Genomic DNA, 25,646 nt, shown 5'->3' on the forward strand with positions numbered 1-25,646 from the left:
GGGAATAAAGACACAGACCTACTAGAGAATGGATTTGAGGATATGGGGAGGGGGAAGGGTAAGCTGTGATAAAGTGAGAGAGTGGCACTGACATATATACACTACCAAAGGTAAAATAGATAGCTAGTGGGAAGCAGCCGCATAGCACAGGGAGATCAGCTCAGTGCTTTGTGACAACCTAGGGGGTGGGATAGGGAGGGTGGGAGGGAGGGAGATGCAAGAGGGAAGAGATATGGGAGTATATGTATATGTATAAATGATTCACTGTTATAAAGCAGAATCTAAGACACCATTGTAAAGCAATTATACTCCAATCAAGATGTTAAAGAAAAAAAAGAAGCAATTACCATTAAAAGGGAGACGTTTAAGGGAAGCATTGGGCGCTTTTAGAAGCACACAGCAGGGTATCAGACCAAATCTGCTAAGGTCATGACAGGAAGTGACATTTAATCTGAGCCCGTGGGATGAGTAGGAGTTAATAGGAGAGAGTGCTCTAAGCAGAGGGAACAATATTTGAGAAGGTCTGGAGGTGAGACGGTATGCATCTTGGGTGAGAAGTTCACCGCTACTTTCATATTTTAACCTTTTAATCTTGTGCAGATATGATGTTGCAGCTGGATCTTGTCTGCCTCTAAGTTCCGTCTGAGCGCTGAGCACAGTGTTTAACACTTAGCACGTGGTCAATAAATATTTGCATATGACTGAATACCTCTGTAAGGTCAGCTGTCCTGCTGGGCTACATTCAATGTGTCTGGAGGTTTAGCGGCAGCCCTGGCGTTACGTGGAGAGGAAATCAGGCTGTTCCGTTCTCTTGGAGCAGCCCAGGCTGCATGCACCCTGATCAACGTATGCAATTCTTTAAACGTGGAATAAGCAGAACTGGGTCCTTTCTGGGATCACTGGACACCTGCCCCACCCCTGTTCTGACACCCACTCCAGAAGTGAGTCAGATTTAAGGAGGGTGTGGAAAAGGAGCCGTGGCTTCTGAGGGCCAGCTTGGTTTGTTGATGGGGACACACAGAGTTGGGCAACAGTGATCATTAGGTTGATTTCTCAAACGCTGGAAAGTTTGTCACTATAATAAAACCACTGGTCTTGATGTTTTTTAAATGCTGGGAGGACCCATTCTGATTTCTCTTCATGCATTTGATTTCTGGGAAAGTACAGATAGAATTGAATGAGAAGGTTGTGAGGTTAAAAGAATAATTCCTTCAAAGTAGAAAAGAATTATGAACGTGTCTCATCTAGTCTTTTCAGATGATGGCTGAGCAGCAGCTGTGTACTCGGTGCCGTATTTTATGTAAAACATTTGTTAGGCTTTTATGTTTGCCTTTGACTTGAGAAAAACTCCCAGATCTTTTTTAGGATGTAGGAGTTTTAATCTCCTCCTAGTGTTCGTTTCACCTGGAGATTATTTTTTCTATTATCCATAGCTCTAATTCTGTACAGAACATGGTGACTCACTGTACTTTTTAATGAAAATTGGAATGATAAATAAGTTCAAAGCAAGTTCATGGAAAGCAAGTACAGAGCCAGAGGTAAAATAAGATGCTTTCTTCTTCTTTTGTGAGCAATACCATGTGAAAAAAAAAATCTAGGATGCTTTGTTTCTTTTGAAACTAGCATTCGGGAATAAAAATTACATAATGTTGAAGTTAGCTCAAACCAGTGTGGTTTTTTTCCCCCTACCATATGAAATTTTAGGAAAAAAGTATAAGACAAACCTGGCTTTGATATTGACAGAGATAAACGACATTAAACTCATAATTATGTGTTAGAGTATCAGTTACTTTGTTGGATTCTGACATTTTTTCCCTTCAATATCATTTTGTCATTCTTACTAATGCAAATTTATGCTGTTATACAATATTTTAAATGAAAAACTTTAATCTTTATTAAAGTAATTAATCTTTGTTAAATTGCCTTTCTAGGTGATTTCTATAAATGTCTATATCTTATTGAAGTCTTTCTGTTTTTTTCCCCACAGTATGCTTTTAGTATGTGTGTATTTGCTGAAATGTCTTTAATTTTTAATTTTTAATAGGTGAAACAGGAGTGCTGGCAAAGAGTAATTCTAACACACTAATAGAACGTTGAGTTATTCTTTTACAGTCTGTCTTGATTGTAATTGTCTTCATTAAGAAGGCATTAAGAAAATTATTAAGAAAGATGGGGAGTGTCTCTTCACAGAATCTCCCTTAGAGTAGTTTTCAGTATAACCCCCCCAAAATATTGAAAAACAATCTTATATACTAGATAATACCTGAACACTGCTATTAGTTGTTGAAACATAAAAACATGTTCTGCATAAATTTATGTTTGGAACAGGAGATTATAATAGTGAAAGATTACTGAGAAAGGTGATAAAATATACTGAAGTGTTTATTTTCTTTAAACAAGGAAATATATTTACATATATTACATATATTTACATGGTATGTTAAATGTGATGATTTTCATATTGGTTAATGTTTAGTAGTTTGATTTTTTTAAAAGATGTTGAATATTCTATCTCAAGCCAAGGCTATTTGCCTTATAATTACTTCTCTTGCCCAGTGGTGACTTAATATATCCATAAAACGTCAGGAAGAAATCCTCGGGTGGAACTATGAACCTAGACACACAGTTGTGTTACTGGCTTTCACGTATGTTCATTTATGACTTGTTGCTGAACTGACCCAAACTACGACTCTGGGAGGTATTTGGAACACAGCCACGAGCAGAAGAGGGCCCTGTATCCCTCCTGCTTTTATTTTCTGATAAGGGATAGGGAGTGAGGGGGTGATGGTTGGGTAAGAGAGAAAATATACAAAACTTTTAGAACTTAGGGTACTTGAGTTAAATTATCTTCTGACATTTCTTTCATAGTTGCATTTGAAAGCTCTCCGGGGCTTGCTGCATCATTTAACACAAAACTAGGGGCACCTGGGACATTTAGGTATCCTGGGATACAGCAGTGAGCAAAATGGACAACATCCCTGGTCACAAGGAGGGGACAGTCTTTTGCAGGGGAGACAGGCAAACGTGAAACAATGTGTCAGATGGTAATAAGTGTTTTGGAGAAAAATAAAGCAAAGTAAGAGGGATGAAGGATAGATGGGGATGGGCTTACTTTTCTGTAGAGGGTGTTCAGGAAAAATCTCACAGATCAGCTCACATTTGAGCCACGCATGAAGGAACCGAGAGAGGGAGTTATGTGCTCCCTACTCCTATGTCCAGCCACCTACTTGTCTACCAGGAGCCTCAAGCTTGTTCAGAACTGAACTCTTCATGCCCCTTTTAACCTCTTCCATCTTCAGTCTCCTGCATCTCAGAAATGGCATCACTGTCTATTTAGTTGCTCATATGAAAAAACCTGGGGCTGGTGATCGATTCCTCTTTCCCCTCAACCTCATGCTGGCACATTCAGTGGACCCTCCCTCCAGGATACACCTCTCATCTATCTTCTCGCTGTGTTGAATCCTATTACTCTGGTCCAGGCTACCGTCATCTCTTTCCTTGACCATGATTTAAGCATCCTAGCTGCTCTCCTGGTTTCCATTCTTGCCATCCCAATAATCCAGTATCTCTGTAATTCAGATCTTCTTGCTCACCCGCTCAAAAACTTCCTGTGGTTTCCCACCACACCTAAGATAGTTTCATGAGGTGTCGCACTCCAGGTCAGCAGTAATTTTCTATCACTGTAAAGATGCTCCGCTCTTTCATTTCTCTTGTTTTTGTTGAAAAGTTAACTGTATGTCTTATTTTTGCTCCTTTGAAAGAAATGTGTAACCTCTCCCCCAAAATTACTTTTAAGATTTTCTCTATCTTTGGTTTTTCAACCAGCATTTGCCTATGTGGTTTTCTTCGTATGTCTCTTGATTAGAGTTTATAGAGCTTCTTGAATCTATGGCTTGATGACTTGTGTCAGTTTTTAAGAAGATTCTAAGCCTGTGTTTGTTCAAATATTGATTGAGTTCCATTGTCTGTCTCTTCCTGTTCTGGGTCTTGAACATCATGTATTTTATTTATTTTTTTATTGAAGTATAGTTGATTTACAATGTTGTACCAATCTCTGCTGTACAGCCAAGTGACTCAGTTTTACACTTACATACATTCTTTTTTTAAGTATTCTTTTCCCTTATGGTATGCCAGGAGATTGGATATAGTTCCTATGCTCTATAGTAAGACCTTGTTGTTTATCCATTCTAAATGTAATAGTTTGCATCTACCAACCCCAAATTCCCAGTCCATCCCTCTCCCTCCCCCCCTCCCCCTTGGCAACCACACGTCTGTTCTCTATGTCTGTGAGTCTGTTTCTGTTTTGTAGATAAGTTCATTTGTGCCATACTTTAGATTCCACATACAAGTGATATCATATGGTATTTGTCTTTCTCTTTCTGACTTACTTCGCTTAGTTTGAACATCATGTATTTTAGACCTTTCACTGTGTCCCGTGTTGCACTTAAGCTCTTTTCTGTATGTTCCTCTTTGTTTTCTTTTTTGTGCATAAATGTGGATATTTTTTACTGACTTACCTTCCAGGTCACTATTCTCTCTTCTGTTATGTCTAATATTCTCTTGAATTCCTAACTTGAGTTATTGCATTATTCAGTTTTAGGATTTCCATTTGACTCTTGTTTATAGATTCTAGTTCTTTGGTAAAAATCATCATCTTTTCACCTATTTTCATATTAATTATATATTTTTTAAACTGCAAAACCTGGTTTATCTGTGAATCTCTGTTTCTCATTTTTCTCTGTTATTGGTCTGGTCTTGTGCATTTAATATTCTTCTGGGTTGTAGACCTTGTCTGGGTAGGTCTATCTACAGACTGCCCTTACTTCTAGAACCTTTTCCCCCGGCAGACCCTGCACTCCAGCCTTGGGCTCCCAGAACTACTGCTGAAGTCTCTGCTCAGATTTTAGCCACTTCACTGCTGTTTTCCACTTGGTTCTTGGGTTTTCCCTTGGTTTCTGTGCAGCCTAGGAGTTGAGGGAAGCTTGCAGGCAGAATTTGGGGCTCACTCCTCTGGGATCCCCTTAAATCTCTACCATCTTGGCAGCTTTCAGCTCCAGCCTCTGTCTCTGCAGTGCAGCCAGATTACACGAGTCCCCAGCTGCTGCTCTTGGTTGTGTGCTGTCCTCTGCTTGGGGAATCAGCAGATTCCTTGAGGGTAAAAGGAGGTGACTATGGGGCTCCCATGGGTGGGCTCCCCTTCTCTCTCAGATGTTAGCCCTCACATCCTATTTGCCTTTGTTGTTTTTTGATGCCCTCCATCATTTGCTCTAAGAATTTCTCCAGCTTTTATACTTGTTCTTGGTGGGAGAGTCGGTCTGATCCAGGCTGTTCTGTTGTGACATCTGAACCCTGGTCTGTCTCCTGCTTCTCTTTCATACCACGTTTCCCATACCCAGTATATTCCAGCCACACTGCACTTACTTTTTGATAGAATATATCAAGCTTTTTCCCACCTCAGGGACTTTGTATTAACTGCCTCACCTGTTCTTCCCCAGATTTATGCTTAGCTGGTTCCTTGATTACATTACGTGATTCCTACATTATTTAATCTCTGTTCAACTGTTACTTCCTAAGAGGTTTCCTAAACCTCCTAAGAGGTTTCCCTCTCTTTCCAGGGTCATCCGTCACTCTGTTTTATTTTCATCATAGCACTATCTGAACTTACTTTATTTACTTGCTTACTTTCTGTCTCCCCACTATTGTGGAAGCTCTGTTCCCACCTGGCGTGGGATAAATGTTAACTGATAACAAATGATAATAAATGTTAATTGAATGAATGAATAAAATAGACACTGATTCTGGAAGGAATTTTTCAAATTCTTCTTTGCAAACCTCAGTGGGACATAAAGGAACACTGTTTTCTTCACACTAATAGTATTTTGATATGGAATGTTCTATAAAATACCACTTTTATGTGTTTATAGTATAATGACTAACACTTTGTTCATCCTGATGATCTGATCTTAAATTACTTTCTTTATAGACCAAGATTATGCTATATTCATTATCATATGAGTAATAATTATATTTTTGTTAAAATTCTTTAGAAATATATAATCTGTGCTTATTCTCTATCACCCAGGATATTTAACTAAAACTAATGATACCAATTTGTTTTTGGTCGTGCATGAAATGGCTTTTTAAAAAATTTTTATATCTTTATTTAACAGGAATGGTTTTTAGGAAAAGCATTACATGACGAAGAATCCACAATAATTCACCATTATGCCTTTTCCGAAAATCCTACAGTTTTTAAATATCCAGACTTTGCTGCTGGCTGGGCCCTTAGTATTCCACTGGTAAACAAGTAAGAATTTATTAGACTTTCTTTTCATTTCGTTTCGTTTCGTGTGTGAATCAACTTTTATTTCGCCGAGTCTTGCAGTTGATGGATCTGAGTGAACTTTTCAGCAGAGGCAGCGAGTGGTAGTGCAGGGAGACCCGCTGCAGGAGCTGGACACAGGCTCCATCACTAACTCGTCCCCTCAGACCCATGCTCAGCCGCTCTGTCTTTCCTCTTACTCACCTGCAAAATGAGGCGAATGATCACCCGTGAGGCTGAGGGAGGGCCCACGAGTGCTCAGGACTCTGTACCCAGAGCTGTGACCACTGTTGTGAGCTCTAGGCGCGACTCTGATTGGCAGTAAGGAAATGAATCAGCAGCACACCTGGGTTTGGGATGATGACTGCTTATGTGCATGGATGTGTAGATGCGTTTAAACACGGGCTGGGCAGGAGGCATACGTAGCTCTTGGTGTGATAGTCACAGTAATGCTGTTTTCGATGTGAAAGGGGGAGATAAGCCGTAATTCAGGAGAAGCATGGCTGTTGACAGTCCTCTTAACCTAAATAGTTCAGATTAATTGTGAGTGTTTGTTCTTTAGGGAATGGAAAGTCGAGGTGCAGTTGTGGTTTTTGTATCTGCAAAGATGAAAATGTTTCTGTTCTTTCTTACAGCAAGTGTCCTGTTCGTAGGGTTTGGAGTCCTGAAAAGCTTTTTAGCCCATTGCAGTAATATAAGGTAGTAGATACTTTGTCATTTGTGGTTGCTGAAACTTCTGGACTGCTCCCTTGACATTTGGAAGTTCCTTACAGTGTAACACGCTCCTTCCCAGTGTAGATGCAAGTAGCAGAAAAGTATGCAGAGTGGATGAAGGGAATATTTTTGCTGGAATTGGAAGCAGAGGTGGGTGGGTGGTTGGTGCAGGGGTTTAGCAATGTTGTTGAAGAGAGGCTGGACCTCTCTGTCTCTCTGGCTTAGTGCACAGCATCATTTCATCCTAAATCTGGTTTGCTTTGTGCTTTCAAGGCAGTAAGGGCTACGAACTTCTGATTTATGTACAGCAGGAGAGAGCCTCTAACCATGGAATGAAAGTACTTATCCCCAGTCTCTAGGTGGATCCTGTCCAATTAAAGTCAACTGGGACAACTTCAGGCCTGTACCATCCTCTGCACCATTAACAGCTGCCAGCGAACTTCAGTGCATCGGTTGGGATCAAACTAATTCTGACCCTGGAGCCCCTTTATTGGCCTGAATAATTAATCAAAATCAGAATTCTCTTAGAGGAAGGAAGGAGAGGCTCTGTATCATGCGGGTAACCAACAGTGCCCACTACGGGATTGTTGATTCCCTGTGTCTCCTTTCCTCGACTTCATGGCTCACTTGGTAGGTAGGGCAACGATTTATAGTTACTCAAGTATTTCTTCTGCTCAAGTCACCAGAAAAACTGGTTACTTAAAGACACTTTATGACACTCACTTTCTTAGACTTTCTCACCGAAAATGTTTTGGGGGCTAGCAATCCTGCATCAGTGAGTGTTGAATCAACACTGCCCAACATTTCCCAGTGCTCCAGCTACGTGATCTCCTAAGGATAGCATCAGTAAAAAAAAAAAAAAAAAAAAAAAAAAAAACTTGCATCTTTGGAGAAACGCTCATTGATTTTCAGTAAGATGATTTCTTCAAATAGGTGTTACTACAGAACACTGTTACTGGTTTCCCCTGTTGTTTTTCCATCAGAAAACCTTATCTAGATTTCCTGCAATATCTTGCTCTGTTGACTGTCTCACAAGTGGGACTAGAAAAGTCAGGTAGGAAGTTTTCCTGATATGGAGTTGAAGGAGCCCTATATTTGTTGCAAGTTTCCAGTCTAGCTGGTTGTGTCATCAGAACTGTGTTATTGGGACATGACTTAGTGCCTTCTAAAAATAGGAAAGCTGAATGTCAAATTCTTATTTGCCAGGAACTGAATATTTAATGAAGAAATATTTTCGCAAAGTAGTTGGGATTTCTGGCCTTTTTTTCCTTGGCATTGTTGGTTCCTGAAATTAGCATTTGAAAAGCCCTTGGGTATAGCCCTTGCTTGGTGTATAGAAAAATGAAACCTAGTTCCCACCACTAGGACTGGCCTTTTAAGTAGGGTGAATGCCCCCCTGCACACTTTTAGAACTGGGACTTATTTACAAGGTGACTGGGTTAGGCCCCGGGTGTCCCATGAGGCTGACTCATCCATGTGAAGTTCGTAATATTGAGGTAACCATCACTGGTTCTGGCAGATTCCACGGGCTGCTAAACATAGCCACTTACAGATGTCAGTGTACATACTGATTTGTTTCCAATCAGTCAGTGTTCATCTTAAAGAGATTCTTTCCTCTTAAAGAGATTCTATCAGTGGCTGTCACATTTTTCTCTGGTTTCCCTCAGAGAAAAATGTACAAGAATTGAATGAGAAAGAAACTTAAAAAGTCAAGAAGAGTAGAGAGCATGTTTAGGGTAACAGTTCAGAGGTGTTTATTGTCTATTAAGAAGGGGTGTGGGGGCTTCCCTGGTGGCGCAGTGGTTGAGAGTCCGCCTGCTGATGCAGGGGACATGGGTTCGTGCCCCGGTCCGGGAAGATCCCACATGCCGCGGAGCGGCTGGGCCCGTGAGCCATGGCCGCTGAGCCTGCGCATCCGGAGCCTGTGCTCCACAGCGGGAGAGGCCACAACAGTGAGAGGCCTGTGTACAACAACAACAAAAAAGAAGGGGTGTGGGCAGCGTGGCCATCTGACAGTGGATGTCACATGCCATTGGATTCTGATCACAATCCAGTGTTCCTTGTCTGTGGCGATAAGCCCAGATATGACTTTTCTTTTTTCTTTTTTTTTTGTCTTTGGTGTCTGAATGTGGTTGGCTCAGATTTTGAAGGCACTTGGCATGAATCCAAATCCCCAAGTTACCTTAAAAGAGTTTATTCATGAAAACTGGCTCCAACCAAGAAGAGTTCAAGTTGGACAATATTCCACACCAGGGCAGGTTTTTCTCTTAATTTATGTCAGGAGTGTTCTGAGAATGCAGTCTCTTTATGCAGTATCCTCACCCACTCCTGCTCATGGGCCGGTGGGCAGGTACTGAGCAGGAATGTGGCAGAGGTTCCATGGGGCTTCTTTCAGAGCTGTGTGCCATCAAGCCACATTCCTGTCAACCGTGAGGCCGGTGCTTCATGACTACACGTAAATTATAACCTGTGTCTTCCTTTATCTTTCCTCCGATTAGAGATAAATGTTTAAAGAAATGTCTGTGGCTCAACCAGGCTAAAAACTCAGCGAGGACTTTTGAAACTGATTACTAGTTTTCCTTTTAAAATTACGATTATTTCTTTGGAGTTAAAATATTTGTTAGGAGGTTCGTCATTGAAACGAGGGTCCCGTCTGTAGCCCTGTAAGAAACGTAAACCCCGTGGCAGTTCAGTGGTCTTGGTAAGCATGTCGTTCTACCTCCCTCAGCCTGGAATGGAGGAATATATTGCGGTTTGCCCTCATCCCTTCAGATCGCTCACCGAGTGCCCGTTTGAGCCCGGGCAGTGGGCGCTGTTTGGGGTGCAGGGCAGGAGGAGGGCGCAGGGGGCTCGCTGCGTGTGATGAATGGGGCTGTGCTTCCCACTCTGGGGGCAAAGGAAGTTTCCATTTATTCTCGGGGGCAGGTCTGGACACCCTTGAATTCGGTCTTGGAGAAAAGTCTGCCAGGTGGAGGTTGGGTCGGGGCGAACTGGGCCGCCGTGTGGCCAGGAGTGCGCTTCGGGGGCGGCCGGTGCACGCTGGGGAGTGGGGGGCTCTAGAGCCTGGGCCCAGGGGTCTGGGCCTCTCTTCTGTGTTGAAAAGAGCCATTACGGCTTTTCTGAAGCAAGAAAATGACTTGAAACTTGTTATTCTTTCCCGAAACCACATGCTCTCTCCCCCAGGAAACTCCACAAACTGTAATTCATAGGGTCATTAAAAGTAGGAGACTGAAAAGTAGCAACTTCTGTTTCTCTATCAGGCAAGCTTTTTTCTTTTCTTTTTCGTTCTCTGTCATTATTTAGTCAAGGATTATCAGGAGTCAGCACCTCCGTGGCTTTTTAAAAGACATTTATTGTATCATATTGTGTTTTATGTTATTTTCCAGATGTTGAATAACGAACACTACATTTGCAACAAGCCTTGCATTCGTGTCCTGGTCCACAAATAATTGTGTTTTCATAGTCCTTTGCCTCAAGGCAATTAAACTCTTATTTTTGTCTTAAAATTTATTTATTTATTTATTTATTTTTAAAGTTATTTTATTACTAACATTTTAGAAGCAGTTATTCTTTTTTTTTTTTTAAGATGTTGGGGGTAGGAGTTTATTTATTTATTTATTTTTGCTGTGTTGGGTCTTCGTTTCTGTGCGAGGGCTTTCTCTAGTTGTGGCAAGTGGGGGCCACTCTTCATCGTGGTGCGCGGGCCTCTCACTATTGCGACCTCTCTTGTTGCGGAGCACAGGCTCCACTCGTGCAGGCTCAGTAGTTGTGGCTCACGGGCCCAGTTGCCCCGCGGCATGTGGGATCTTCCCAGACCGGGGCTCGAACCCGTGTCCCCTGCATTAGCAGGCAGATTCTCAACCACTGAGCCACCAGGGAAGCCCATATATTTTTATTTGTTTTCAAACATTAGAAAGTCTCAAGAATGTGTTATTCTTGTTTGATGCTTTTTTGGTTTTTTTTCAAAAAACTCAAATTGTCTCTATTTTCTAGGCTTACCAAGAGATTGAAGAGCGAGTCCCTGAAATCCGACTTTACAATAGATTTAAAACATGAGGTAGGTCATGATTTGTTTGGTTAAAAGTCTTTGTAATCAAGAATTTGTGTCTTTTGATACAAAAGGTGTCTCGTGTTCCCTGAAAGGTGCATCCCCTCCGCCACTCACATCCATGTTTTCCCAACAAGGAAGTTGCACATGCTACAGTCTGTGAGGGCCTTCTTCTTTAAGCCCATTTTGTTCACGTAGGTGGAGAAGGAACAGTGGAGAAAACAGTTGTGTCTGTGATTCTTCATCCTTTGTTTTTTTTTTTGTTTTTTTTTTTTATCAGTTATACATATACATATGTTCCCATATCCCCTCCCTTTTGCGTCTCCCTCCCACCCTCCCTATCCCACCCCTCCAGGCAGTCACAAAGAACCGAGCTGATCTCCCTGTGCTATGCGGCTGCTTCCCACTAGCTATCTACCTTATGTTTGGTAGTGTATATATGTCCATGCCGCTCTTTCACTTTGTCACAGCTTACCCTTCCCCCTCCCCATATCCTCAAGTCCATTCTCTAGTAGGTCTGTGTCTTTATTCCTGTCTTACCCCTATGTTCTTGATGACATTTTTTTTTCTTAAATTCCATATATATGTGTCAGCATACAGTATTTGTCTTTCTCTTTCTGACTTACTTCACTCTGTATGACAGACTCTAGGTCCATCCACCTCATTACAAATAGCTCAATTTCATTTCTTTTTATGGCTGAGTAATATTCCATTGTATATATGTGCCACATCTTCTTTACCCATTCATCCGATGATGGACACTTAGGTTGTTTCCATCTCCGGGCTATTGTAAATAGGGCTGCTATGAACATTTTGGTACATGTCTCTTTTTGAATTATGGTTTTCTCAGGGTATATGCCCAGTAGTGGGATTGCTGGGTCATATGGTAGTTCTATTTGTAGTTTTTTAAGGAACCTCCATACCGTTCTCCATAGTGGCTGTACCAATTCACATTCCCACCAGCAGTGCAAGAGTGTTCCCTTTTTTCCACACCCTCTCCAGCATTTATTGTTTCTAGATTTTTTGATGATGGCCATTCTGACTGGTGTGAGATGATATCTCATTGTAGTTTTGATTTGCATTTCTCTAATGAGTAAAGATGTTGAGCATCCTTTCATGTGTTTGTTGGCAGTCTGTATATCTTCTGTGGAGAAATGTCTATTTAGGTCTTCTGCCCATTTTTGGATTGGGTTGTTTGTTTTTTTGCTATTGAGCTGCATGAGCTGCTTATAAATTTTGGAGATTAATCCTTTGTCAGTTGCTTCATTTGCAAATATTTTCTCCCATTCTGAGGGTTGTCTTTTGGTCTTGTTTCATCCTTTGTTTTTAAGCTAGGTGGATGGGTCCAGATATGGATTTTTAAAAACATGCAAAAATGTCAGTAAAATACCTCTGGTCTTCTTTTGTGCTTCGGTTGCACATATGCCTTCGACATGTCTCTTGTGCTGGACCCTGTGGAGCAGCATTGGGCCAGCTGGTCCCCCAGCACCCTGGCATTTGGTGGACATCTGTGACCAGTCGTCCTGGAGGCAGGTGGTGGGCGTCCTGTCCTTAATCCATTAATCTCTCCTGAATCATCATCAAGAAGGTCTCTTTGTGCATTTCGTTCATGGGTACCTCTGACTGCCTGAAACAGACCTGCCTTTCCCTCTGTAGCAATCTGTATTTTAGGACATGGGGGCCAATCGTGACTCAGTCCAGCAGTGCTGGCAGCCTGCCAGGAGCGAAAAGGGCACTCACAAGATTTTAATCTGGGGAGTATTTTTAAATGACCAAATAGGTTATTTGAGGAGAAATATTCATGTCAAAAATCAGTCTTTTCCACAGAAGGGAAAGAATGACTAGTTGAAAGCCAGGGTCTGTCTAGATATTTTTAATGAAAAGTCAGCTCAGGTATAGATAACCAGGTTTGGGAGTCTATGAAACATTGAATAACATACAATAAAACCCTCTAACATACGTGAAAGGTATAAAGATCAGTCAGAATATCTATGCTTAAGAGATTGAACTTGATCAGTTGCTTGGAGGCTACCTGTAAGTATCTCCCCAGGAGGGTCCCCCTTTGTTCTAACGAGAGTCAACAACTTTCTCGAATTCTCTCCCTTTCCCCCTTTTCTTCATATTTTATATATAACATATGAATGTATCTCTGAATAATATGTAGTTTTGCATCCTTCTGGCCTTTATATAAACAGAACTGTACCCTGAATAATGTTCTAGTTTGAAAGTCATCCGTGTTGATACGTGTGGCTTTAATAAACTGTTGTCACTGTATAACTGTCTCTCCCAGGACCATACCACAGTGTATTTGCCCAGTCTGCTGGTAGTGGGCCTCTGGGTTGCTACTGGTTTTTGCTATTGCAGTCACCACTTCTATGAATATTTTTGACATGTGTCATGATGATCATCCACAAGAGTTTCTCTAGGGCAGAAGCTTTTAAACTGTTTTTTGACTGTGACCAACGTTAAAAAATACATTTTTCATTGTGACTCAGTATATTTGTATGTTATTATTGTGTTTTGTTATCGATTTCTAACTTAGTATGATTGGTCTATATAACAGTCATTTGAAATATTTTTAGGTTTGCTTTATGGCCTAGTTCATGTTCACTTTTCATAAATGGAGAAAAGGATGTATGTTCTCTAATTTGGGGGGTATAATATTCTCCTTATGTCTATTAAAGAAATAGATTAATCTATTGTGCTTTTCACATATTTTATTTCCTCCCGCTCTCCCTTCTCCTACTTTCGTTTTGTCTGCTTGATCCGTCATTTACTAAGGGAGGAATGTGAACATCTTCCATGATAGTGGTGACAGTGTCTCTTTGTGGAACTGCCAACTCTTGCTATTTATACTCTGAAGCTATGTTAATTAGATGCATACAAGTTTAGAATTGTTACCTCCTCTCCGTGAATTTATCTTTATCTCTAGTAATGCTCTTTGCCGTAGCATTTATTTTGTTGATAGGAACACTTCTATACTAGCTTTCTTTTGGTGTTTGCTTCATCGTTTTTCATTTTTTTCTTTCAATTCTTTTGTGTCCTCTTTTGATGCGTCTCTCTTAAAGAGGATGTGTTTGTTTTTTTCTCCCAGTTTGACAGTCTTTATCTTCAAACCATAGAGCAAATTTACATTTACATTTTTCATGATTGCTAACACTTTGTTTTATCCTTTGTCCCCCATTTTTTTCTTTTGAAAATTTCCTTGCTTTCTTTTAGATTTTTAAAATTTTTATTCCATTTTTTTCCCTCCTCTGTTATTTTTGAAGTTCATTCTCAATGTCTGTTTCTTAATGGTTGTTTTAAATACAGTAAGTCCCCTACATACGAACCTTCAAGTTGCGAACTTTCAAAGATGCGAACGTATTATAAACCTGTTACAATACAGAATTATATAGCCGATTGTGTTAGTTGGGTACCTAGGCTAACTTTGTTGGACTTATGAACAAATTGGACTTACGAACTCACTCTTGGAACGGAACTTGTTCGTATGCAGGGGACTTACTGTACTTTAACATGTATAGTAAGCAGCTAATTAATCAGCCTAAAAATCTAAGGGCCTGAGCATAATAACTCTGATTATCCCTCTCCCAGTTTTTATGCTCTTTTGTCCAGTATTTTTGTTCTGTCTTTTTTTTCAACCCCGCAACTCATATATTGTCCTTACTTTATACAGTTAAATCATTTGTATTAGCTTAACCCTGTATTTGCCGTGTCTGTGCTCACTATTCTGTTTTGCTTCTTGGACCTGCCAGTGGGAATCATTTTTATTCTTCCTGAAGTATATCCTTCAGAATTTCCTTTCTAGTGAGGTGGCAAATTCTCCATTTTTTTTTTCTTTAAAAATAATTTATTTCGGGTTTCCATGGTGGCACAGTGGTTGAGAGTCCGCCTGCTGATGCAGGGGACACGGGTTCGTGACCCGATCCAGGAAGATCCCACATGCCGCGGAGCAGCTGGGCCCGTGAGCCATGGCCGCTGAGCCTGCGCGTCCGGAGCCTGTGCTCCGCAATGGGAGAGGCCACAACAGTGAGAGGCCCGCGTACCACACACACACACACACACACACACACACACACACAAAATAATAATAATAATAATTTATTTCAACTTTGTTCTTGAGACATAGTTGCGTTGTGTGCATAATTCTAGGTTGTGAGACATTTCCTCTCATCACAGTACTGTTGTTCCCCGGTGCTCTGGCTTCTGTTACTGCTGTTGTCTTAGGAAATCAACAACCACTCTTACATGGTTCCATTGTCAGTAATCTGCCATTTCTCTGGCTGCTTTTAAGGTTGTTCTTTGTCTTTTAGTGTTCTGCAGTTTCACTATGGTATATATATGTCTAGGTGCAAACTCTTCTTTTCTAATCCTGCTTAGCATTCATTGGGCCTTTCTATAATAGGATTGTTAAGCAATCCTATTTTTTTAAATTACATTAAAAAAAAATTCTCAGCCATTGTCTTTTCAGCTATTTTCTCATCCCCTCTGTGATCTCCTTCTGGAACTTTAGATATATGCTAGAGGTTTGAACTTCTCTTCTACATTCCCCATCTCTGTTTCTTGCTGGGCTACATTTCAGATAACTTGGAGGACTTCATCTTTTAGTTCCCTAGTTTTTATTCAGCTGTGTCTAGTATGCTGTTTATCCTCACCATTAAAACGTTCATTTTAAGCATTGTATTTTTCACATCTACAAGTTCTAGATATTTCTTTTTAAAATTTGCTCTCGTACAATCTTTCAGAAATTTTGCTCATGTTTTAAAGTTTTTCTTTTCTTTATTAAAATATATGAAACAGTAATTTTCTATTCTATGCTTAATCATTCCAATCCCCAAAGTCTTCTGGGCCTGAGCAAGCTGTGTCTGCTGGCTCTTGCCCATCATCTCGTCTCTTTGTACGACTTTTTGTGATTTTGTCTGAGTACTTTTGCTCCTTGGGAACTGTGGCCGTCCCCCGAGTCCTATATTATGGTTGTGGGCTCCTCAGTAAGGATTTGCATTAGTTTTTGCTGGCCGCTAGAGGCTCAGGCTGACTTAGGGCCACTTTAAATTACCCCAAGGTGTTTCTGGAACACGTAGGTGACAAATGAGGGAGGCCTGCCTTTGGTTACAGATTCTCAGGATATCTGGAGATGATTTTTCCCTCCATCTAGTTCCAGTTGTGGGGCTTTGCTGTTAGACACGCCCCACCTTGGGCAGGTCATGGGCTTTATTCTCTTAACATGCATCCGAACCTTGGCATCCTCAGAGCCCAGCTGATACCTACTGGGGAAAACTACCCTCAGTGGCCTTTTTCCCCAGGTTCTCACTTTCCATTTTTGTCCTCATAAGCTCCACATTTTTGTGCCAAGTTAGCAATACATTTAAAATGCTTTTAAAAATATTTTATCCTGATATTTTTAGATATTTTCAGCCAGTCGGTTTTTCAGGGTATGTAATTACCATCCTGCAGGAAACCAGAGTCATGATATTTCCTTTTATCTTGCTCTGTGATGTTTTAGAATCCCTAAAATAGCTTCCCTAAAATTGCTTATGACAATTTGGAATTTTTTGGAGGTCAGAATACTGATTCTTAATTAATTATTTACGGTTAATAAAAGATTAGATTGCTCCACATGGAATTACTATTTTTGTAAGTAAAAAAAACCCAAAGGGCTTCCCTGGTGGCGCAGTGGTTGAGAGTCCGCCTGCCGATGCAGGGGACACAGGTTTGTGCCCCGGTCTGGGAAGATCCCTCATGCCGCGGAGCGGCTGGACCCTTGAGCCATGGCCGCTGAGCCTGCGCGTCCGGAGCCTATGCTCCGCAATGGGAGGGGCCACAACAGTGAGAGGCCTGCGTACCGCAAAAAAAAAAAAAAGAACTGTTGAATGCTGACATATTGATGTGGTTCAATGTAATATTCTCTAGAGAAGGTAAGGTCTGCTTGCCCTTGAGATGTTTCCTACCTTCGTCGACCTGTGGTGCTGGTTAAGAGCTTTCATTCATGCCAGTTTCCTGTGTGACAGATCGCTCTCTACATCTGGGACAGTGGTGATGGACCGCCCCTCACTCCTGTGCCTGAGTTTTGTACAGACGGGGTGGACTCTTCCTGTGCCACTACATTTCATTCTTTTCTACCGCTTTGCGTAAGTAATAGAAGGACAGCTTCCTTGCGTGTCAAAGGAAGACATACATGCTGTGCACAATGTTGTCCTAGCACATTCCATCCTAAAAAACCCCAACATCTGCCATGTGCCAGGTGAGAACTATACATCATGTTTCTAGGGATATTGGCCCTACAAGGTGAGCACTGTCGTTACCCTGTTTTGCAGAAGAGAAGAGAGCAGAGTGGCATTGAGAGCTGTGGAGGTGTAGCCTGGAGTTATTTCTTTTGTTGAAGACGTAGCATGTAGCTGTTGGAATTCCTATTCTATTTCCTAGAGCGGCAATCTCAGACATTTCCCGTTATTCCTAAGCCTTCTCCTCGAGCCCACCTCCTTTACTTTCTCAGCCAGTGACCTTGCTTTGATCTCACCTGAGACTGTCCAGAACTTTTAGAATGAACCTACTTGTTAAGGTAGACCCTTGGACCAGTCCCCAGGATGGGCCTGAAGACCCTGGGACTCAACTGGGTGGTTAACAATCCTTCCTCATAATGAAAAATATATTCACTACCTCAAATGTCTGTTATTTTCAAGGCATTGATACAGAAGTCTGTGTGTTGCATTTTCAAAGAGGAATATATGTACACACAGACAGACATACACTGCAACAGTGGGAGAGAATCTGTACTGTTGGCACAGTTCCTGAGGGGGAGATGTCTTTTTAGACATTATGCTTGCATATTCTTTAATGTTCTCCTGGACAATCTGGAAGGGTTGACCTCCTAGTGCCTTGAGTGACATGACAAAACTGCAGTTACGTGTTGCTATAAAGCAGCCCAAAATGATGCAGAATTAGGATTGAGTGTCACTACAGGCCTAAGATGGCAATAAAGGGGCCAGAACACACCGCCCAACCCAGCTCCCTCCATGAAGCGCCCACAGCCTGGGTGTGGATTGTCTGCAAGGCCCTCCGTGAGCTGCTTCATCTGAGTGATTGGCTTGGGCTGGAACCAGGGCAGGGCTCCAGGCTCCTCCAAAGTGTTGGAAGTTATCCTGCCTTTGGCAGAGGACAGAACATTGCTGTTGCCTAGATTTGGGTAGATAATAAAGGGCCATAAAAATACTTTAACATCAAAGTAAGGCTGGGCCCCCAGAAGGGAGTCATCTCTTATTTTACACTAAAACATCCCCCTACTTCTCTCTCCCTTTGTCGGAATCTTCACCATCTGGAAAAAGGAAAGGGAAGGTAGCCAACATTTACTGGGTACCTGTGATGCGCTTAATAAATAGTAGTCATAAAAGCAGCCGTATGGGTGGTTATCATCCCAATTTCCTAAGTGAGCAGGCGGAAGTTTAGAGAGCTTAGGACACTCGTCCAGGGGACATAGTGGAAATGCAGAGCTGGGATCCTGGTGCCGTTCTGGCTAAGCAAAGACTTTGTGGTCAGCGGAGCTACAGTTCCTTTGTTCCCCTAAAACTTAATCCTGCAGACAAGTTTGATGTCCCTGACATTGGTGAATTTGAACTTGAGAGCATGTGAGAGCTAATGTGGATGTGCAGTTAAGACACATTGACTCACGTATGCATATATTTTTCTTTTTTTTTCTTTTTTTAGGGAAATCCAGTGAAGAAGAAGGATATTTTTGTTGCAGTAAAGACATGCAAGAAATTTCATGGTGACAGAAGTATGTTTTGGGTTATTCATTTTTATTGAACTTTAAAAATGCAAACTGCCTTTAAAAAAACAGTACAAACAAGATATAAACTCAACCTAAATAAAAGGGACAATGACAAATATGTCATTGAAGTAAAAGCAGTTATTTAATCAGTATTCCTCATCATACCATTTCAATCACCAAGATCAATTAGAAAAGACAATTTTGTATTGCAACATGAGTGGTCATAGCCCTTCTAAGGACTGATTAGAGCAGTATTTTCAGTTGGAAATGGAAAAGCTCAGCTGTGGCAACCTAGGAGACAGTTAGTGAATAACAATCCATTTTGCAAAACAATGTCCTGTTATGTCCAAGTGCAGTCTCTGAGCTGTGTGAAGAGTACGAGAGGGGATTTCAGGGTAACAGAATGCCAAAAAGAATGTTTTTCTAACACTGTTCCTTCTTTTTATATTTATTTCTAATGCACACATCAGAACTTTTAAGTAAGGATATGTATTTGCTCACATGTAGATATATAGAGAAAAGGAAAGATGTGCCTTACAAGCAATGTTTCCTTCTTAAGGAAATCCTGCATGTATTGATAGATGAATGTTGTTTTTATTCAAATTGTTGGTGTCATTTCAGAATTCTACTAAGTTGTTATGATACTATTTTTTTAAAAGCCTACCTTAAATATAAATACATAATTTATCTCTTTTTCACCTTATTTCAAGCAGCACTTTTCTGAAATTGAAGGTTAGACAGTCTTTTGCATTTTCTAATTTTAGCACATATTTTAATGTTTTTCCATGAACAGACTCAATTTCACCAAGAGTATGATATTTATAGAGGAGAGATTTCTAAACCAGCTGTCTTTTTTTGTGGGATTAGAGCTATGTGGGGAGTTCATTTATATAATTTATGTGTTAATATATTTACAAATTATATTTTAAAGGGGAACATATTTTCCAAATAAAAGAAAATTATAATTTGGGATTAAAGTGTTGTTTAAGACACTGACATAAATTCAAATCTTGTTATACTCAACACTGACTTAAAAGTACATTTACTATAAACCTTCATGGTTACCTAAAATAGGCATGATAAATTCTAAGTCCTATTAAATCAGCCTAAATAAACATATGCATTCATTATATGAGTCCTAAAATACTATCAAAAATCAATATAGCACTTAAAATTTCATTTATCATAAATTTAACCTAGATTTAATATTCTTTTGTTTTTTTCATAATCTGTAAGAGCTCTGTAGAATGAATTTTTTTTAAGTTTCTTTTATTTATTTATATATATATTTGGCTGCGTTTTGAGTCTTTGTTGCTGTGCATGGGCTTTCTCTAGTTGCTGCGAGGGGGGCTACTATTTGTCGTGGCACGCAGGCTTCTCATTGCAGTGGCTTCTCTTGTGGAGCATGGGCTCTAGGCTTGCGGACTTCAGTAGTTGCAGTATGCGGGCTCAGTAGTTGCAGCACGGGAGCCCTAGAGCATGTGGGCTCAGTAGTTGCAGCGTGCAGGCTGATTAGTTGTGGCTCGAGGGCTCTAGAGCACAGGCTCAGTAATTGTGGTGCATGGGCTTAGTTGCTCCACATTGTGTGGGATCTTCCCGGACCAGGGGTTGAACCCGTGTCCCCTGCACTGGCAGTGTAGGATGATTTTTGACAGATACCTTTCATTAAAAAAGTGTGAAGGCACTGCAGAAATACAAAGGATCATGAGAAATTACTACAAGCAACTATGCCAATAAAATGGACAACCTAGAAGAAATGGACAAATTCTCAGAAAAGCACAACCTTCTAAGACTGAACCAGGAAGAAAAAGAAAATATAAACAGACCAATCACAAACACTGAAATTGAAACTGTGATTAAAAGTCTTCCAACAAACAAAAGCCCAGGACCAGATGGCTTCACAGGCAAATTCTATCAAACGTTTAGAGAAGAGCTAACACCGATTCTTCTCAAACTCTTCCAAAATGTAGCAGAGGGAGGAACACTCCCAAACTCATTCTAGAGGCCACCATTACCCTGATAACAAAACCAGACAAAGATGTCACAAAAAAAAACTACAGGCCAATAGCACTGATGAACATAGATGCAAAAATCCTCAACAAGATACTAGCAAACAGAATCCAACAGCACATTAAAAGGATCACACACCACGATCAAGTGGGATTTATCCCAGGAATGCAAGGATTCTTCAATATATGCAAATCAATCAATGTGATAAACCATATTAATAAATTGAGGGAGAAAAACCATATGATCATCTCAGTAGATGCAGAAAAAGCTTTTGACAAAATTCAACACCCATTTATAAAAATCCTCCAGAAAGCAGGCATAGAGGGAACTTACCTCAACATAATAGAGGCCATTTATGACAAGCCCACAGCAAACATCATTCTCAATGGTGAAAAAGTGAAACTGTTTCCACTAAGATCAGGAACAAGACAGGTTGCCCCTCTCAGCACTCTTATTCAACATAGTTTTGGAAGTTTTAGCCACAGCAGTCAGAGAAGAAAAAGAAGTTAAAGGAATCCAAATCAGAAAAGAAGAAGTAAAACTGTCACTGTTTGCAGATGACGTGATACTATACATAGAGAATCCTAAAGATGCTACCAGAAAACTACTAGAGCTAATCAATGAATTTGGTAGAGTAGCAGGATACAAAATTAATGCACAGAAATCTCTTGCATTCCTATACACTAATGATGAAAAATCTGAAAGAGAAATTAAGGAAACACTCCCATTTACCATTGCGACAAAAAGAGTAAAATACCTAGGAATAAACCTACCTAAGGAGACAAAAGACCTGTATGCAGAAAACTGTTAAGACACTGATGAAGAAATTAAAGATGATACAAACAGATGGAGAGATATACCATGTTCTTGGATTGGAAGAATCAACATTGCGAAAATGACTATAGTACCCAAAGCAATCTACAGATTCAGTGCAATCCCTATCAAACTACCACTGGCATTTTTCACAGAACTAGAACAAAAAATTTCACAAATTTTATGGAAACACAAAAGACCCCGCATAGCCAAAGCAATCTTGAGAAAGAAAAACGGAGCTGCAGGAATCAGGTTCCTGGACTTCAGACTATATTGCAAAGCTACAGTAATCAAGACAGTATGGTACTGGCACAAAAACAGAAATATAGATCAATGGAACAGGATAGAAAGCCCAGAGATAAACCCACGTGCATATGGTCACCTTATCTTTGATAAAGGAGGCAAGCATATACAATGGAGAAAAGACAGCCTCTTCAGTAAGTGGTGTTGGGATAACTGGAGAGCTACATGTAAAAGAATGAAATTAGAACACTCCCTAACACCATACACAAAAATAAACTCAAAATGGATTAAAGACCTAAATGTAAGGCTAGACACTATAAAACTCTTAGAGAAAAACATAGGCAGAACACTCTATGACATCAATCACATCAAGATCCTTTTTGACCCACCTCCTAGAGAAATGGAAATAAAAACAAAACTAAACAAATGGGACCTAATGAAACTTAAAAGCTTTTGCACAGCAAAGGAAACCATAAACAAGACGAAAAGACAACCCTCAGAATGGGAGAATATATTTGCAAATGAAATAGCTGACAAAGGAGTAATCTCTACAAGCAGCTCATGCAGCTCAATATCAAAAAAACAACCCAATCCAAAAATGGGCAGAAGGTCTAAACAGACATTTCTCCAAAGAAGATATACAGATTGCCAACAAACACATGAGAGGATGCTCAATGTCACTAATCATTAGAGAAATGCAAATCAAAACTACAATGAGGTATCACCTCAAACCAGTCAGAATGGGCATCATCAAAAAATCTACGAACAATAAATGCTGGAGAGGGTGTGGAGAAAAGGGAACCCTCTTGCACTGTTGGTGGGAATGTAAATTGATACAGCCACTATGGAGAACAGTATGGAAGTTCCTTAAAAAACCAAACATAGAACTACCGTACAGTCCCGCAATCCCACTACCTGGCATATTCCCTGAGAAAACCATAATTTAAAAAGAGTCATGTACCACAGTGTTCACTGCAGCACTATTTACAATAGCCAGGACGTGGAAGCAATCTAAGTGTCCATCAGCAGATGAATGGATAAAGAAGATGTGGCACATATATACAATGGAATATTACTCAGCCATAAAAAGAAACGAAATTGAGTTATTTGTAGTGAGGTGGATGGACCTAGAGACTGTCATACAGAGTGAAATAAGTCAGAAAAAGGAAAACAAATACCATATGCTAACACATATATATGGACTCTAAAAAAAAAAAAAAGTTCTGAAGAACCTAGGAGCAGGACAGGAATAAAGACGCAGATGTAGAGAATGGACTTGAGGACAAGGGGACGGGGAAGTTAAGCAGGGATGAAGTGAGAGAGTGGCACTGACATAGATACACTACCAAATGTAAAAGAGCTAGTGGGAAGCAGCCGCAGAGCACAGGGAGATCAGCTCAGTGCTTTGTGACCACCTAGAGGGGTGGGATAGGGAGGGTGGGAGGGAGACGCAAGAGGGAGGAGATATGGGGTAAATGTATATGTATAGCTGATTCACTTTGTTATACAGCAGAAACTAACACACCATTGTAAAGCAATTATACTCCAATAAAGATGTTTAAAAAAAAGTGTCAAGGGACATGAACTAGCTGCTTTTTTTTTTTTTTAAACAGCAAGCAGAAGTGCTCAAATTGATTTATTTGATTTTGAAGCTGCATTTGGAGTACAATATCAATGTTAGGGATGGGGGTGGTAGTATTTTCTCTTTAGAAACACATTTTTCAAGTTGACAGTAAAGCAGTAAAATTAGGGACCATCCCTGTTGTAGTTTTCATGTTCTACAGAAATGAAAAAAAAAAAAGTTTGCTGATTTTAATGTAGCCATTTATAATAATCTAGTTTATTGCTTTCTTAACCTTGCATAAGGTTGTGATAACCCTTTCAGATATCTATCAAATGCTTTTGTATTTGAATTTTGAGTCAAAGGTCTTTAAAAATGATAAAATCTTCAAAGCCTGTTAGGAGCATTAAAACCAAGCCTCCCAAAACCAGCTCTTAATTTGCATCTGGGATCACTGCAGCCTGAGATCACTGCAGCCTGAGACCTCAGAGGAATTCTGAGGATGTCACAGCCGAGTTGCTGTGACCAGCCATTTTTAAACTTGGACCTGTTTGTTTGAAAAGATAGTCTAGGCAGCAGGATTTTAGGGGCTCTGATGTCCATTTTGCTTGATGGAAGTGAAACCTGCCCAGGCCAGGGTTCTGCTCCTCGTTTTGGAAACCTAGTCCAGTCACCAGCTGGCCCAGAGAATCATCCAGCAATCATTTTAGTTTCAGTGACAACGACACGGTAGCTGCTTCTGACTGCTAATATTTTTTTACATTTTCTGGTGTGTTTTTCACATGTATTCTATCATCTGATTTCGTGTTGACAGTCCCTTGCGATGTGGTCATTATTTTTATTCACTTGATATCATAGAGAAAGCTGCCTTTGGGTTGAGACATAAATACCTTGGCATCTTGTAGACTGAGCGGGGGACCTGGGGCTCAGGGTTTCTGGCTCCAAATCCCCAGTTCTTTGTGCCACAGAGAGCTGTGCTGTGCTTTCTGTGGATGTATTATAAATCTAATGCTTGATAAATAGTATTTGATAGCTGTGTTGATGCTCTGCTGTGCTCAGGGTCAGTTTTGACATGGCCAGAAGCTGTGGCAGGAGGCTTTTTATTTTCAGTAGCAGGAGGGGATCGCCAGGAATTCAAACCCGCACATGATTTAAAATATACTTTGAGCTGGGAATTCAGATTCCCATCTTGTCCTCACATATTACTGCTTTCGTCAAGCAGAATACACGGACTGGGCGGTTTTGTTTTCTTTTTTCTTTCTGTGTGCACTCTGGTAGAAACACTTGAAGTTACAAAAACCAAATGACAGTGAAGGAAAAAATAAACACAGACAAGACTGTATTTATCTGTGAGCAGTTGAGAGCCGGCTACACAGTCAGTGACTTCTCCGGAGGCAGGCTGTCACTGTGTGTGCGCTGCCCTGGGTTCCGAGCCTAGGTGGACCCTAGCCATGGCCCCTACTCCTGGCTCCTCCAGGGACGAGGGTGAGGGATGGAACATTCTGTTTAAGGCTGTAGTCAAGGCAAGGGAACATATACATTGAACTCATTTTTCATACTCTTTTGAAAAAATTGATAATAAAGCCAAGTCCCAAAATTAGAAAAAATGATTTTACATCTTGTAATTTTTTTTTTTGCCCAACAGTGAAACAAGTGTTTAGATAACTGCTTGTGTCTTGATTCTGATTTAGATGAAATAAAGCAACTTAGGACACAGTTAGCAAAAATATACTCTATCTTTTGGCTTAAGAAAGAAATACATATTGACAGCATTGGAACAGCAGTGCTGGCTGACATGCAAGCAGTTGGTAGGGTTTTAAAGAAACTTTGAAGGTCTTACATAAAGTGACGAACTGCCACAGCATGTGAAGTTATGTTTAAGCAAGGAAACGATCTCTGGAGTTTAACGTTCCTCCTGATCACTTCCTCTTGGGTTATGTGTTTTTCCTTGTGTGACGTGAGCTGTCAGTGAATGTTACGAATTTTCTCTGTGTTCTTCTGCCACGCGGTTCCCACGCGGGTCTCAGATACCTCGTGGCCACCGTTTCTGTTCGCGGTGGGTTGAGGTGTTTCTCCTCCTGCGGTCTCCCTCTTGTTAAAGAGGTTAAATTGCCATTTGCTCAGCCTTTAGTTCCTTTTCACAGCTTCGTGAGCTCCTAAAAATAAACAC

At 40.6% G+C, this 25,646-nt stretch overlaps 1 protein-coding gene across 1 annotated transcript in view; it reads left to right on the forward strand.

Annotated features, from left to right (window-relative positions):
• The window catches only part of B3GLCT (beta 3-glucosyltransferase), a 117,444-nt gene that overhangs the window by 59,196 nt on the left and 32,602 nt on the right, over window positions 1-25,646 (forward strand). Inside the window, exons 8-11 of the mRNA XM_060079753.1 lie at window positions 6,171-6,307; window positions 11,030-11,093; window positions 17,093-17,212; window positions 18,786-18,855. Coding sequence (XP_059935736.1) covers window positions 6,171-6,307; window positions 11,030-11,093; window positions 17,093-17,212; window positions 18,786-18,855 — 391 coding nt within the window. The remainder of the gene's footprint in view (window positions 1-6,170; window positions 6,308-11,029; window positions 11,094-17,092; window positions 17,213-18,785; window positions 18,856-25,646) is intronic.

Source organism: Mesoplodon densirostris, chromosome 17 (assembly GCF_025265405.1).
Source record: "Mesoplodon densirostris isolate mMesDen1 chromosome 17, mMesDen1 primary haplotype, whole genome shotgun sequence".
NCBI classification, from domain to species: Eukaryota; Metazoa; Chordata; class Mammalia; order Artiodactyla; family Ziphiidae; genus Mesoplodon; species Mesoplodon densirostris.